This window comes from Taudactylus pleione, unplaced genomic scaffold, assembly GCF_031769625.1.
Source record: "Taudactylus pleione unplaced genomic scaffold, aTauple2 ptg000205l, whole genome shotgun sequence".
NCBI classification, from domain to species: domain Eukaryota; kingdom Metazoa; phylum Chordata; class Amphibia; order Anura; family Myobatrachidae; genus Taudactylus; species Taudactylus pleione.
Window position 1 is genome coordinate 2,369,391 of NW_028284607.1, and position 16,845 is coordinate 2,386,235.

The window sequence follows — 16,845 nt, forward strand, 5'->3', positions numbered from 1 at the left end:
TGTTGAAATAATATCTACAACCCCTAGATGCTATATTAAAAACTAGAAAAGAAAATACATATGTCACTCAACCTAGCCTATTCAGATACATTTGTTGCAATATTTAATACAGTATTTCATGAAATGGCAACATTCAATAATTATAAATGGTATAAAGCAACAAAATCTGTATATTGTAGTATGACTCATTATTCACCAAAATAGAGCATTTCAAATGAACAGATGACAACCTTGTCACAGGGAAAATTATTAACACTCAGAGGGGATACGCTGGATTCAATTCAGAGATAATTATAAATGTAAACCCTACTACTCAGATACACAAAATATGAGAAGGACCACATTAGACCAACGGCAGAAGGAATTTTGAATCCCCTATTTATATATCTGACACCTACTCTTATCTTTACAATACTATTACTTTGATTTTATTTAATATAATCACCTAATAGTAGAACACATTATTTTAAAGAGTAATAAATAAAATCAAAATCTTGTTTTTTCTCTTAGTGTTTGATTTAAATATCCAGGAATATTTGAGAAACCAAAACGGATATATTTGGGATTTCTTCATCCCACCTGGGACCACTAGGGAGACCTTGAGAAGATGGTGCAATGGTGACAGAAATATTCCATTCAGCCAGTAATTTGGTGCCGGCTTCCAGGGACGAGATAAAATATGTGAAGCCATTCTCCCGCACTAGTAGCTTAACCGGAAACCCCCAACGGTATTTGATATCTTGATCATGAAGCGCTTTTGTGATGGGCTGGAAGGATCTGCGATTGTTTATGCTATGGATCGAAAAATTAGTAAAAAGCTGTAAATTATTTAAGACATCCGTATCTTCCACCAAACACGCAGCCTTAATAATGTCCTCCTTAATGTGGAAGAAGTAGAGACGTAAAACGACATCTCTGGGAGAACTTCCAGTAGCTGAGCGAGGCTTTGACAGGCAGTGGATACGGTCAATCAACAAATCCTGGTCTTCTAGCGAAGGTAGCAATTTTTTTAAGTGGGTCGAAGCAAAGTCCCAAAGCCCATCATTATCCACAGATTCCGGTACACCTCTGATCTTTAATATTTCTCCTGGACCTGTCTTCCAAATCAGCTAATTTATCTTTAACAGCCGTCAATTCAGTTAAGACCGAGTTGTGGGAGGTGAGGAGATCATTATGCGAGGAAACTAGTTCTTACATTTTATTCTCCAGGTTATTAGTACGGTCGCCAATACTGGTCATATCTCCAGTGAGCTGTCTGATAGAATCTTGAGTCAGAGGTGAGATCTGTTCTGGAACGCCTGGTGCAGCATGCGAACCGTAAGCGGAGCACAGCAGAGAGGTCCGGTTCAGGAACTGATCTAGGAGAGGAGGTCATAGAGACAAGTGCCATTAAAGATTTTCCAGCAGATACTGATTCGGAGGTTTTCTGTGCTGAAGATCTAATGGGAGGAGCAAGGGTGGGGAGTTTGTCCCGTTTAACAGACATGGTGGCTCTCAGTGAAATAAAAATACAGGTAGTCCAAGGGCCAGCAAAAAAGAAAAAAGGTTACAATAGGTTTTAGGGTAGATGTACAGAAACTACTGAGGTCTCATGGATGTGTGGAAGTTTAATCAATGCAGCAACATGGAGCTGAGGAGAGGGGCAGCACAGCCCAGCAGGGAAATGTAGGTAGATTTAGATCAGTTACTAGCCTGAACACTAATGACTGCAGGGAGCTCTGGAGCCATTAAGAGTGTCTTTATTACAAGTTAGAGCAGTGCAGGTGAAGCCCAAGCACACAGCAGCTATCACAGTAAGGCCCAAAATGGTGCCCCCCTCAAGTACTGAAGGATCCTGAGGGCATGCTAGCAAAAGAACACCACTGAAAATGGGGGGGATCCACTGTAGAGAGGTCCTAGAGTGAGGGGGAGCGGTTACTGTATATAACGGTGGCGTTGACGTCACATGGACCGCCGATAGGGCTCCGAAATCAAGGCTGGGGCATCAGGTGTCTGTGTGGGTTGTGACATGCCAGACACTGCAGCTCACTTCCAGAGCTCGACGGAGGGGTCAGGAGCACTGCCGGCACCACAGGAGAGGCAGATGACCCATTCAGGGGATCAAGCACAGGCGTGGGGCTGCTACAACGGCGCTGGATTCGGGAGCTCCAGGAGACACGTCCGCCCTGTTGGAGAGTCAGGCTATTTTCAAAAAATATATACCTAGGGGGTGAAGGTTAGCTAATACACTCCTGGCTACGGTCGCATCTCATATGTCAGTGCCTGGCAAGTGGTTAAGTAGCAGTTAGTATTAACCTTGCCTTCTATTTAAATGACTGAACCCAAACCTTGCCAGGGTAATATGCCCATTATTGAAGCACAATAGAGACCACTTAGTTGATTAAAGGGTTAATATAATGTCTTAGGGCCTGATTCAGAGATGGACTCTAATGCCACCCTGCTGCGCATTTATACACATATGTGAAAATCACAAAGGTCGCAGTCACAGGGATTTGTTTTGAGACACCCACCGGCAGCCTTTCACATCCAAGTGATTTCAGAAAAAGATGCCGAATCAGACACAGATCAACTGATTATCGAAGGTCTGAGTAACCCCATTGCCGCCGAACTGAGACAACAGAACATTTGCAACTGCATACAAGATTGCGGTCCCAGTCTGAAACCCCCCCCCCCTTAAAACCCCCAAATGGTAGATACACGCCTGTGTTTTGATCGTCACTCTCCCATTACGTCTCAGAAATGCTCCCTGACTGTCACACTCTGTGACCAAAGGCTCTCTACAACCGCCGTCAGTAATGAAACTTGACGCATGTGCAGTGTGACTCAGACACATACGCAGATCGCTGATAATCGCTCCACTGCATAAACATCGGCATTGCGACCATTTCTGACTCAGGCCCTTAGTTAATAATAAATCTTAGATCACTTTTTGATTAATAAAGCATGTTTCTGAGGTTATTGTAAAATGTGCATTGTTAGGGGTCTCTGTGGACTGGAGTTGGGAAACACTGATGTAGAGAAATGGGTTTCTTCGTGTGAATAAATTATTAAAACATGCTTTTCTCTGAATACTGCACCACACCTTTAGGAATACGAACACACACACACTGCAAAAATGTTGCAGTGTTTTTGCTTTTTCATAGATGTTGCTGTATAAACTTTAAATCATATGGGTCTCTGGCAAGTTGCATGTGTGTGGTTTTTTTTTTTTTTTATTTAACAAAGTAAATATGCAATGTTTGTCATGGTGACTTATAAGAGTGAAAAATTGTTTACCTTGAAGATTTCAATTGGTGTCAAAGATAAACAGGAAAGTTTTATAGTTAGTCTTTATCAATCTACAATTCTATTTAAAATGCTTGCATATTAAAGCTGGATACACACGGTACGATCTGCACAACTAACGAGATCGCTGAACGATTTCCTTTGAACATTTCTGTAGTGCAGGACAAACGATATTGGGTGTACACACTGAAAGATATCTATGATAGATATCTCTCAGTGAAGTAAATCTTCCACATCTCTTAACATGCAAATCGTGATGAAATCGTCCAAGTTGGCCTGCATGTATGAACGACCATAGATATGTTTATCGCCCATACGGGAATGCGCATCGTTGGTCGTTCGCTGCATAAAAATTAACGATTTATTGTTAAACTATATCATAGTTCAGAAAAATCGTACTGCGTGTACGCACCATAATACAGTGATTTGTCTACTAGCATGGCTGTGGTTATAAGAAAATGCAAATATGCTGCTTCTGATGTGATAAGATGGCCACACACACAAAGATAATTTTTATAGCCACCCATCTGGTTTGAATGAAAATATGATAGCAAATGATAATAGGCTGTTTGCTCCCAAGCGCCAGAAAACAGATAAACTGTAGTTCAGACAAGTTGCTTAAAGCTTTTGTGGGTGAAAAAGTGCAGGAAAGTGGGTTAATTGATGTGGGGAAGGTATATGGGGTGATGTATGAGTGGAACAGGTGTCTTTTAAGCAGGTGGGTGTTAGAGATGAATTTTTAAAGTATTTTTTTTATTTTTTTTTAAAGTGTCTTAAAATGACCCAAATATATACTTTATATCCATTTTTATGCTCCCCCAATTTAGATAGAAAATTTATTTTGCAAGAAAACACTTGCTTTATTTCATTATTTGACTGTTGTCATTTCCACCTCACCTTTGTGACTCTTCAAGCGGGCAAGGCAAGGTCAAAGCTATCTAGCCACTTTATCTATAGCAGCCAAGAGTGGTACATACAATGAATATAATAAACTGGGATAAACGTTTTCAGTGGAAAATTATGAAATGTTTATGAACTGTGTAGGCAAGCAGTGGAAACACGCTGGTCAAAACGGTGCAAGCACTACGCCCCAGTAGTCCTTAAATATTGTGAGGTAACGGCGGGAAAGTGATAAGTTCCCACCCCCCAATTGCACGATTGGTCTGTATTCAGGAGATCTTTACGGAAGGTCGCTTGCAATTGGATACCACGAAAATGACGAAACTGAAAGTAGTCGTTTTCTCGTGATAGCCGTGAAAACAAAATTATCGGGAGAATAGCAGAATTATCGCATCTAGTGTTTATCTGGAGGATTCTGATGAATGATGCTAGACGTGCTTAGATCTTATGAGGAGCTTTGTAACTCTGCAGACAATGGTGCTTTTAATGTGGTTTTGTTTGCTAGTTGTGTGCTTGGCTACAGCATACCCTTTTTAAATTCTTCATTACTTTCCTTATTACTGTAACTGTAGGAAGAGGTACTTTGTGTTCCTCTAATTGGCAAGTCAAAAAACGGTCAACTTTTTTTTTTTTTTCCCCTTACACCTTTTATGATTTTCAGGTCTTTAGTATGGAAGAGTCAATCTATAGTTTAAGTCATTTAATACTTAGAATAAGTACTTTTTTTTTTTTTTTTTTTTCAGAACTGCGCTGTACACCTGTGCAGTTTGCATGCCACAGTGGTGCCATCCAGTGCATTCCCTTGAACTGGCAGTGTGATGGATGGCCAACCTGCGAGGATGAGAGTGATGAGGTAAACTGTCCGGGTAAGTCATACCAGAGTCCATTATCTGCAAGTGTTTCTTTTTAAACACTATGGTGTAAATCTACTAAAGTTTCTAAAAAGTGGTTGTGAAACTACACATCCCAGCATTCACTGCTACAGATTTGCCGTTAGATCATGCTAAAACTGTGGCAGGTGATGCTGGGATGTGTAGTTACACAGCAGCTGGAATGTTGCAGGTTGCATACCCTGATCTAGGCTTCTTTTACTTTTTAGCTATGTATTGTATTGTTTTATTTTTTTAAATGCATGTATTTTAGTTTCTAGGTGTAGAAATACATTTCAGAAAGGTGGATCAGTAACCTAAGATATTATGAGTGTGTCCTGAGCTAAATATAGCTGCAAAGGTCATTGGTATCTTGTTTCCTACACAGAGGACCACTGCTAAGCTGCAGGTTGATACTATCTTTAGTGTCTAACCGGATGCAGCTAGAAAATATGTTCTACCTGCCTCTAGATAAAATATATTATATATGTATTCCATGCATAGAACAATGCAGAGCCGGCCCTAGCCCATTTGATGCCCTAGGCAAAATTTTGACTGGTGCCCCCTAACAACTTCCCATACCGAGCTGAACAGCCCCTCAGGAAAAAAACAGGCGGCACTCCTCAGTAGGTGCTGTCTTTTTACGACCCATCAGTCTTTTCATCAAGATATGTCCTGATGGAAAAAAAACAATGGGTCTTGAAACATTAAGAGCACCTATGTGATATCTGATTTGTGACAATATATCACTTTTTTACAACTACTGACAAGTGCAGTCTATTTTTTTTCCTGAGGGGGCTCTTCAGCTCAGTAAAGGAGATTACCAGTAAATTTATTCAGACGGACCGGCACTCCTTTACACCGACCAATACATGCTCCTGTGCCATCTGCAAACAAGTGGAACAAATCAGTGGCACTTGGAGACTTGTGAAGAAGTTTAATGTGACCCCTCACATCACACCGACGTTTCGGGGCTCACACGCCCCTTTGTCAAAGTAGAAGAACTAAAAGACAGCTTACATTATAAAGGGAGAAGCCCGCCAAGAGAAGTGAACCGGACGCCGCCTGGGACTCCCTGTGTCGCAGCCGGAGTCCCGCAATGATGACGACGTCACGCTGCATGTCTCCCGTTGTGAAGACAACCAGGACGCCAGCGGATCGACGTGGCTGGTCATCCTATTACAGAAAAAAAGATAAGATGGAGATAACTAAGTGTAAATGTTAGAGACAGATATACAGGAAAAGCAAATATCTATGTGCATTGCAGCATATAATAGCGTCGGTGTGATGTGAGATGAGATGTCACATTAAACTTCTTCACAAGTCTCTAAGTGTGTGTGTATATATAGAGAGAGGGGGAGAGACCGTGGGAGAGGGGGAGAGACCGTGGGAGAGGGGGAGAGACCGTGGGAGAGGGGGAGAGACCGAGGGAGAGGGGGAGAGAACGACTGAAACGTTAATTACACTTATGGAGTAGTGACTCCTGAATTATTACCACTAATATCAAGTCCTGCCGCCGGTGAAAACTTTCTACATACCTGGGCTGTGGCGATCCGCTACTACGCAGCAGGGAGGGCATCAACGCAGAGTATTTTTAAGAAGGAGCTGAGTGCAAGTCTTTTTGGAAATATATATAGATTAGGGATGACTTTTGTCCAGGAATGATGATGTTTGTCATTGCAAGATGACGTTTTTCCTCTTCCTGAGTTCCGTTTTTTTGGAGGGAAAAATCCGAACTCTGCGTGCAAACTCGAACCTATCCAAGCCTGCACAATCCTAATATAGATATATATATGTCTAGATATATAATACAAATATATATAATATATGCACACACACACATACACTGTACATGGTGTCCACCCCAACGTATGTCCCTCTCCCAGCTAGAGATGGCTAATAAAGCTAAAGGATTTACTAACCTTTATTTAAATTATGGAGCGCTGCGCAGCTAATCCTACTGCTGAAGATGCCACCTTGTTCCGATGGCTGGGAGGCTAAAATGGGGCCGGAGGCGGAGCCGTGAGTTGTCACTCACTGCTCTGCTTCGCAAATGCTCATGGGAGGAGTGGACGCGGCTGGCATGCGCAGCCATCTTGTTTTCTCCTGTAGTCTGAATGAGCTTCTGTCCAGAAGCTCATTCTGACTTGGGCAGCTCACCTGACCGCTGCGCTGTCTGATCGGAGACTAGCTCCGATCGCGTCAGCAGTGGTGCAGGGCGCTGACCGATCGGAGCCGAGCTCCGATCGTGTTAGCAGCGGGGGGGAGCGCGGCAGAGCTCTGAAATGCCCCTAGGCATTCCAGTCGCCCCTAGGCATATGCTTATTATGCCTATGCCTAGGGCCGGCTCTGGAACAATGACTGGGCAGCATGGCACATTTTAAGGGCTGCATGTGCGGCCATTTAACCTTTTAAATGGGCTACATAGTACACCAGGAGGGAGATCATGTGGTGCAAATTGCTTATCCTTTCTCGTGTGATCTCACATGTGCTTCTGGCACTCCTGGTCTCCCATTGTGTGGAGGAGAACGTGTGATGTGGAATTTAGAATAAGATCAAATTCTGTGTTCTCTGTTTTATGGCTGCAGAGATTTACCAACTGTCATGTATCTAATAATCAGTTTTTGCATTTACCATTGAAAAATACTTTAAAGACTTGAATTAAAACACCTGGACCATCTAAATTGGTTATTTATATGACATTCTTTCTGTTCCACTTGTGTTTGTAGTTGTGTCCTCACTTAGGGCTAAATTTACTAAGCGGCAGTTTTGGGTTTTTGGTGGATTTGCCACTCACCGGTTAACTATGGCCAAAACCACAGAGAAACCATATTTTACAATCTAATATTGATGTTATAGGCCATGCATAGAAAAGAAACTCCTAATTTTATCTTTTTTTATTTTAGACAAGTGTGATTGCTGAATTATAATGCCTCTCACCAGACATGACTGGACAGAAATACACAAAATTATGAAACACTAAAAATAAAACACAATCACACCACACTCACAAACAGAGGTGAGCCTTTTCCTCTCTGGCAGCTTTGGCTTTGTGCCAGAGTCCACTGAGCATGCGCAGGTGTCTGGGAACATGACGCCCCGGAGACTTCTCTATTGCGGATGCGCAAAACACCAAGAAAATGTGCAACACCCCATTTTTCCAGTGATTACTGCTGTACTGCAGTGCCGACTGATGGGGGACTCCGGAGAGGTAAGTATAATTATTAGTGCAGAGTGTGCAGTGTGGTCTCCCCTGGACCCAGGGTCCTGTGTGGACCACACAACCTCACCCATTATAGATACGTCAATGCTCACACACACCCACACACAAAACACAGCTGTATGGAAATTACGCCTCAAATAGACAATATACAGAATAAGAAGCAAGACTGCTTCCAAAACAATTGCCACAATCAGCAATCGCTTTATATCTTTCTCTTGCTATTTTCCTACAACTTTCTCCTACCTCACTTAAACTCTGCACAAACCCACAAAAGTAGAAAAAGGAAGTGGTCAGCTCTGTTTCAATGATGTCAATTGAATGATGCTTTCAATAACGCAAATCAAAGCATTTGAGTAGAAGCCGCCAAAATAACTTGTCATCTCTAATCTAATCCAACGAGCATCAATGGCGGATTATGCGCGATTTACTAAATGCTAGCAAGTATACCACTGTCAATCCACGGTGGATTCTAAATCAGACCAATTTTGTTTGAAAATGTAAGCTGTGTATCAGGTAGCTCTACTGTGGCATCTGTAGATACTAGGAAGAAAATATCACAGCACAGCAGTCAGACATTTACACAATAAAATATATTAGAACCGGGATTGTGTGTAATATGTTTATTCTTATTCAAAATAGATATTAATAACTGTAATATAAAAATATTCAGAGATCATGTAAACAGGATGAACACACAGAGCTATCGGAAAAATGAAACATTTTGAAGTAAATATTGTGCTTGGGTAATGCAATTTTGAAATAATGTAAGTAAATATCGAACAAGTAAAATGAGTATTAAAAATGCCAAAGCAGCAGCTTTTTCAGTGTTTTCTAGAAAGTCGTATTGTAGTATAAATAAGTCCCACCAAATGACAGCCTGGCGCTAATAAACTACAATTGAATAATAGACCACAGCTGCAAACTCCTATGGGTCTGTGTAAACCCAATAAAAGATCACCTACTGATGATCCCAAACATAAATATTACACTGGTGGAGTTGCGCTAATTGGACTTGTAATTACAAACAAATACTTAACGTGGCAGAAATTAATTCAAGACACCAAATAAATCTAACATATACAAGTCCAATTAGCACAACTCCACCATTGTAATATTGTAGTATAAATATAAGCAAATACTGTGAGTTGTATAAAAAAAAAAGTCAACCCGTTGGAAACCACACAGTGGGCCTGATTCAGAGAGGGATGCAATGCCCATGTTTACTGCGCTGAGCGATCATGGGTATCTGCGCATGCAACTGAGTTACACTGCGCATGCATCAAGTATCATTACAGATGTTGCTTACAGTGAGGATTTATTTGCAAATTTATGGACCGACAGGAACTGTTTGTGGTCAGCAACGGGGAGTGACTCAAATGCAGGCATAGTGTGACCATTTTCAGAGCGTGTCTCAGTCCGCGTGTGCGATCCCGTGTGCAGTAAAATGGCCCTGGTGTCTCAGTTCCCGCGACCAGTCCAATGGAATCTGGGTTACTTGATTTAGATGTAGCTGACTTATGTGGATTGTATGAATGTAGTAATTGCAAACAAGAGACCATGAATAGGAATGACTGTAGTGTGTAGCTCTTTTAGATGGATGCATAAAGACTCGCCTACAGACAGATGTTCAGCTGTGATTGCACAGACCCCCTGCAGCGGTTGAGAATCGGGTTCTTGTTAGTGCATCTGAAATCAGGTATATGCACAATGAGATGCAGCTGTGTAAGCTTGTCTTGGTCCTTCGTGATGACCCAAGGGCTCACCACAAAGTTTCCCTAATGCATTTCTTTGCTCTTAGGCTATTTCATCAGAGGGTAGTACTACCAAATGGAGCAGAAATATCTGAGCCAAATCTGCAGATGAGGGATTGGGAATAAGCCTGCTTGAATACGCTGCAGACAGTCTGTATTCATGATACAGACCAGCTGGATACTAGAAACCAGGAACAGAATTGGAATAAGACCTGCATTATATAGGCTGACCAGTTTAGAAATTGTTGGCTATCTGACATGATCGGTCATTTGGTCATCCTTTTAAGATCACTGCAGAACTGTACTCCCACTCCTATAGAGCGCAAACAGTGCACAGATATCTGAACTCACCGGGAGCGAGGAGCAACAGGCAGCAGTAACTGTTGGACCTTGCAGCTGTTCCCAGGATGCCCGATGACGTGCGTCTATAGTGTTTTCCATGGTGTTTTACCCATACATTCTATTTTAATGGTAGTGTGCAATAATGCATATAAATAGGGCACAGTGGCTCTGCCCCAATAAATAAAAGCATTATATGAGGGATGACAACATTGCCTTATATTGGCAAAAGCTTTTATGAGGCCTAAGGCTTTGTATTCATGCGGAATACTTGTATGAACAGATATATTTTGTTCCTATAACAACAAGATGTTTTCCCCACTTGTCCCTAGATCTTTTACTATTAAATAATTATTTCCCAAATTGCTTATTCCCAACCCCTACAAGAGCTACCACACTAGTTATTATTGTCCAACTTGTTTATAGTTCGTCCCAATCTGCTGGGTACACACTGGCCGATATATTGGCCGATCAATTTAATTTAATATGCAATACTTGTGTATCTGTGTGCAACCAGGACGCTGTACTGATTAATTTAATATGCCATACTTGTGATCGGCCAATATATCGTGCCTCTGTGTGCAGACGATATGTCTGTGAACGACATCGTTCACAGACCTATCGCATTGGCTGTACTGCACAGCCGATGAACAGATATGTCTGCAGACATGTCTGTCCATCAGCAAGTGTGTATGGGCGATCAGCCGATCGCCCATACACAAGGGGTGCTCAGAGGGGGAGGGAGCTGATCGTGCCCCCCATTGGCTGTGTGCCGGGATGAGGGGCACACAGCGCCCCCTCCCCAGCGCGCAGCGCTGCGACGTGAAATGTTTTTTTTCTCTCGAGGGGGCGTGGCTACGCCGTTTGCAGTTAGGCCATGCCCCCTACCTGCTCCTAGGCCGGCCCGACCCTATGCAGCATGCAGATGATGGTCGTTCAGTGCATATGAACGACCATCATCTGCAGATCACTCGATCTGCAGATATATCACTATAGTGTGTACCCACCTTTAGCCACTGATATAGAGTAGAAAGAAAATCATAGGGTTTACATTTTTGACTAGCTCTGCTATCTGTTCGTCTGCCAAAATCAAACTTTCTGAGGGATGTAGTTATGAGACTAGCAGCCGCAATGCCGCCTAATTCCCGACGGGGGAAGCCTGACAAGGGAATTAAGGTGGGCATTGAAATACTGACATCTATCTTAATCCTGCCGCCGGAATCCAGAAGGACGCCAGCACACGAACGAGGTGGGGAAGGGGGGGGGGGAGAGGAACTTACCACTGTACCTGAGGCTAGTGCAGATAGCTTCAAGTGACAGATTAATGTCAACATTGTTTCAATTTTGTTGCAGTTTCATTAAACACCCTTTTTTTTTTAATCAGTATTGATCTTTTATGTGGCTACATATACAATGGCAATACAATTCTGCTTTTAAAATGTGTTTTAATACTAATGAAGCACATGCTATTGTATGTGGAACTAAAAAATATTTTTAACAAATAAGTCTGAACATACTTGACTTTTATGGCTCCTATACCATTTAATTGCATCTGACGCTCATAATGCCATTGAAAACGTAATATTCATCTTAATGAATGCATTATAAAAACAGTAATGTACTGTCATTGACGTGAACAAAATAACTTATTGATTTGACATATACATATGTTTAAAAATGCAGATAGAACACATTTGCATATGTGTACATAGATTTTTTTCTTTTTAAAATGCATTTGCATATAATTAATTTATTTTATTTTTTTACATAAAAAAATACATTGCAAATGCCAGTTTTTCTTTAGCCTAATACAAGAAATAGTGTGTTTTAGAAAGCTGGGATGTTGCACTGCTCCTGAAGTAGAAGCCACATAACTTGCCAACAGCCTAAACCTGGTGCTTGAAATATTGATACCCTACAGCACAAATGGCATTAACATCACTCAGCACAACACGTTCTTGCATGCTAAATCCAGACCAACACCTGCCTTTCTGCTGCTGCTTGCAGCTGTGTTCGCCAAGCACAGTGACCTTCTCTGCCTTAAAGCTTCAGAAGGCTTGCAGTGCACGGCTGTTTAGTAAGATGGGGAAATACAACAGCATTTTCTTAGAATGGAGATTTTCGTGCTGTGGTGGTTCAGACTTTACCACTTTATACAATGCACACTATAGTAATGCTTAATAACATGTTTGATTGATATGTGTGCTGCCCATAATACCAAATTCTGGTAGAGACCAATGCAGGCCATATACAATTTCTAGAGGGATTGGCAAATACAATTTCTTCAAAATCACCTACTTGCCAATTTCGATAATCTTTAGGTCAGAATCTGACAATCGGGATTGTCCAACATGTTGGATTTTGCCGATCATCCGACCCAGGCATCAGCAGAATGCAGAATTTCCCCCAATTAATTGCTGTTGTATGGGCCCTTTAATCCTATACAATCTGCTCCTGAAATTATATTTTTCACTGTTATTTCTTTTTAATATTTTCCATAGTGTGCTGGGCTGCAGGGTTCCCAAAATCAGTCCTCAAGGCACCCTAACAGTCCAGGTTTTAAGGATATCCATGCTTGTGCATAGATGGTATAATCAAGGTGACTGAGGTACTAATTAAGTCACTTGTACTTAAGTATGGATATCCTGAAAACCATGGATATCCTGAAAACCTGGACTGTTAGGGTGCTTTGAGGACCGAGTTTGGGTACCGCTGCTATACTGCTTTTCTACCAGTCTTTCATAGCTTATCACAGTGAAGTGTGTGTGTGTGTGTGTGTGTGTGTTTTAATCGTAAGGTAAATAACAATGTAGTATGTGTGTTATTTATAATCCAGAACAGTAGTGCACAATCGATAAGATTTTGGTGGCTCCTGACTCCTCCAAACAGCCATTCAGCACCTTTTCATTCTTTAAGATTTTTCTTAAAAGTAAATATAAACAATCAGATTGCTATATACTTTTTTAATATTTAAATTCATTTGGAATTCTCTGTAGGCCCATTTTGAGCCAAAACACCACTTTGAGCAGAGCTGACTATGGGCCTGAATTAGCTTGGATCGCAGTTGCTAATACGCACGCAGTCGGCTGATTGTTGCATTCTGCGTATGCATTGCGGTGTGCATTTAGATATTGCGATCTGCGGGACTGCATTTGCAGAGGGTATGCAGACCCATTGCAGAGTGATTGACAGGAAGTGCTATTTGTGGGTGGTGACGGAGGGGTGGCTGGGCGAACGCAGACGTGCCAGTGCGTTTCAAAGGCATTGCAGGGGCATGCATATATTATCCACTGCTACAGCCTACACAGCCTGAGGTCTCATAGCGTGCGTGGCTGTTAGCAATTTCTGAGTGAAGTCAGAGCTTGTACAAATGTGCGTATGGGTCCGATGTTACTCGATTGTACCGATGGTTTAGCTATTTTGCTAAAGTTTAGGGTTGTGAGTAAGGGGAAGTGGATGTCCTTATGTTGGGCTGCGATCGCAATGTGAATGCAAACTTTTGCATATCACCGTTGATATTAGTAACTGCTTTGCGTGTGTATTAGCAGAATAGCGATCCAAGCTGAATCAGGCCCCATGTCAGCAGAGGCTTGGATACCTATTGGCTGTAGCTAGCACTTCAATAGTAATATTGCTTAGGCATTACTCTTACTAAAGGCATATCACTACTAGCAATCGATCAGTAGAAGTAATGTCCAGTAATATGTACAGCATTAATATCCAATAAATTGACTCCTACAGTAGTAATGCCACAAGTAATGCTTAAAAACAGATTCCCAATTATTGGCCATATAGTAGTGGTCCGTAATAAGTTTCAAACACTAGTGCCCCTTATTAGGTCAATATTTAATGAGAAATATGTCAAGCAGTAACCGTAATTCCTGGTAATAAGCCAACAGTAATGCCCATTTATAAGCCACCCACATCATATGTTCAGTAGTAAAAGTAAGTTGTAATGCTTGAAATAAAAAGCAAAGGTTAATTCATATACTGTGATGTCCATTCACCCCTATATTCAGCTGGAACAAGCCACAACTAACACCACCCCACAGGTCCAAAATTCAATGCTAATGAAAATAATAAAGACCACACACAATCAGGTTAGAGAACAATTCTCCCTGAGAAGTTATTTATTCCAGGATGACTGGTGGTACAAACATAAACTTTTTGGCTCCCTAAATGATGTGTTTGTATCTCCTGGAATATACTGCTTCTAAGGGAGAATTGCTCACTCAAGGTATTTTTACGATTTAGTTGTAAAGCTGGTAATAAGCCGTAGCAGTGGGCAGTGATGGGCAAAGTAATCTGTGTACACCCTTTTTTTTTTGCAAGTCTCAGCATAACCTCCCACTGACCAGCTGGTAAAGCATGCTGGGACTTGTGAAACTACAACACCTGGAGAGCCACAGGTTGGCTGGGTCTGGTCTGAGAGGCATCAAAAGTGAACATATATGTAAACGTTTACAGTCCTATATGACCTACATATAGTAAATTGTAAAATACATGTTATTTCTTTGGTCCTTTTATATTATGTTAGGTCTGGCTGGAGACCAGAGAGCATTTCATGGAAAGGAAAGTGTGGAGACAAGACACGGTCGCAGTAGGAATGGGGAAACTCCTCGATTTCACACAGTGAACTTTGCCCAACCTGTGCGCTTCAGCAGTAAGTCATGTTTTGTATTTTCATTGTCTAATTTTAGCTCATTGGCTTACACAGACTTATTTTTAAAGGTTATCCCCCTACAGAAATTTGGTACCTAGAGCATGTCTTGCTGCTATTTTTATTAAATATATTTCTTTAACCTTCTGTTTTATTTATGTGGTTTTCAGTCATGTGTTTTTATCATAAGTGTCGGTTGTTGTGTTTTTTTTTTGTTATGCTTACAATGGAGTACTATATTTGATACAACTGTATCCAGTCAGCAGGTTTGTGTTCTAATCTGGGTAGTGGAAATAAACATATTTTGGCACAGAAGCACAAAATGCTTTTGTTTTTGTGATGGCACAAAAAAGTTATAAACATCCATGCAGTTAAATAAAATACATTTAGTTTTTGTCTGTAGCAGTGCTGTCCAGAATTTTTCTTTTTTCTAATTTTTTATTTTATTTCTTGTGCTCATTTTCAATATTGTTTATACACTCATGCTCTTGTCTATTGGTTTTCAACTAAATGATAACTTAAAATATGTACTGCTTAAAAATAGCTTTAGTTTGTCTTAGCCTTGTGAGAATAATTAAGCAATGTAACTAAAACTTTTTTCTTTTTTGTATACAAGCAGTGAGCCGGCTCTCAATTGCATTTTTAAAGGTTAACTTGCTTTCTGTGCCATCCTTTTACCATACCAACGAGGAGATGTACTAAGTCTTGAAAAGTGATAAAGTGAAGAGAAATAAAGTACCAACCAAATAGCTCCTAACTGTAATTTTACAGGCTGTTTGAAAAATTATACTTAGGAATTGATTGGTTGGTACTTAATCACTCTCCACTCTATCACTTTTCAAGGCTTAGTACATCTCCAAATGTCTCTGACGAAAGAACTGCTTTAAGATGATACATATACAGTATATACAACAACTGATGCTTTGTGGTTCTTGCTTTGGCATTAATCCATCTTTCTAAAACAGAAAAAAGACTAATTCTAAAATTTGTATTTGTAAATGAAGATGCATGTTATTTTACGTGCATAAAATATGTAGGGATAATATAGCAGTCCAACAAGGTTTAGCAATTTTAAAAGTAGACAACCTACTGCATTAAATGAGGTGACAACTGTGTTTATTGTAGGGGTGAGCGGATTCGGTTCTACTCGGTTCCGTTCGGTTTTAAAAACCGAATCTTATTGGCTATCCAAAACTCGTGACAGCTGATACCCAATAAGATTCGGTTTTTAAATCCGAACGGAACAGAGTAGAACCGAATCCGCTCACCCCTAGTTTATTGATGGCAGGATTGGGGAGATCTGAACATTAAAACCCCCCCGATCTCTGGAATTCTTAATTCCTTCTGTATCATAGGGTGTTATTGTCTGGTGATCCAGAAAAGAACTATTAAGGGAAGTATTGATGCCTAGGTGAGGGATTTCAGGCACTTTAAGCGCCCTTCCCCATCCACCAACTCCATTGTACTATTTCTGCAGTGCAGGTTAATATTGTCTAGTGGTTAAGAAACATTAACCACTAAGGGGCAACATAATTTAAAAATGGGGACCCCTTCTTTCAAACATTGTGTTTCTGAGTTTATTGAAGCCAGGATGTGGGAGATATTCATCCATCCCTGGATTTACTGATGATTCACTACCCAAAATGGAGTACACATAAATCAATGTAAAAATATCATTGTTTAGTCTTAATTAGGAGGTACAGATGCCCTATAGTTGATTTTTAAGAAGAGCAAAGATATGCAATCAAACGCTGCAGGATTTTACATTATAATTTCCTACCCAGAATTCCCTTGCTGGCAACATTTCATTGTAATACT

The 16,845-nt window shown here is 40.9% G+C and overlaps 1 protein-coding gene across 2 annotated transcripts in view; it reads left to right on the forward strand.

The window, feature by feature from the left end:
• The window catches only part of DGCR2 (DiGeorge syndrome critical region gene 2), a 73,509-nt gene that overhangs the window by 26,419 nt on the left and 30,245 nt on the right, over positions 1–16,845 (forward strand). For both annotated transcript variants that reach the window (XM_088477840.1, XM_088477841.1), the window contains 2 exons: positions 4,929–5,051; positions 14,905–15,030. In XM_088477840.1, coding sequence (XP_088333966.1) covers positions 4,929–5,051; positions 14,905–15,030 — 249 coding nt within the window. The remainder of the gene's footprint in view (positions 1–4,928; positions 5,052–14,904; positions 15,031–16,845) is intronic.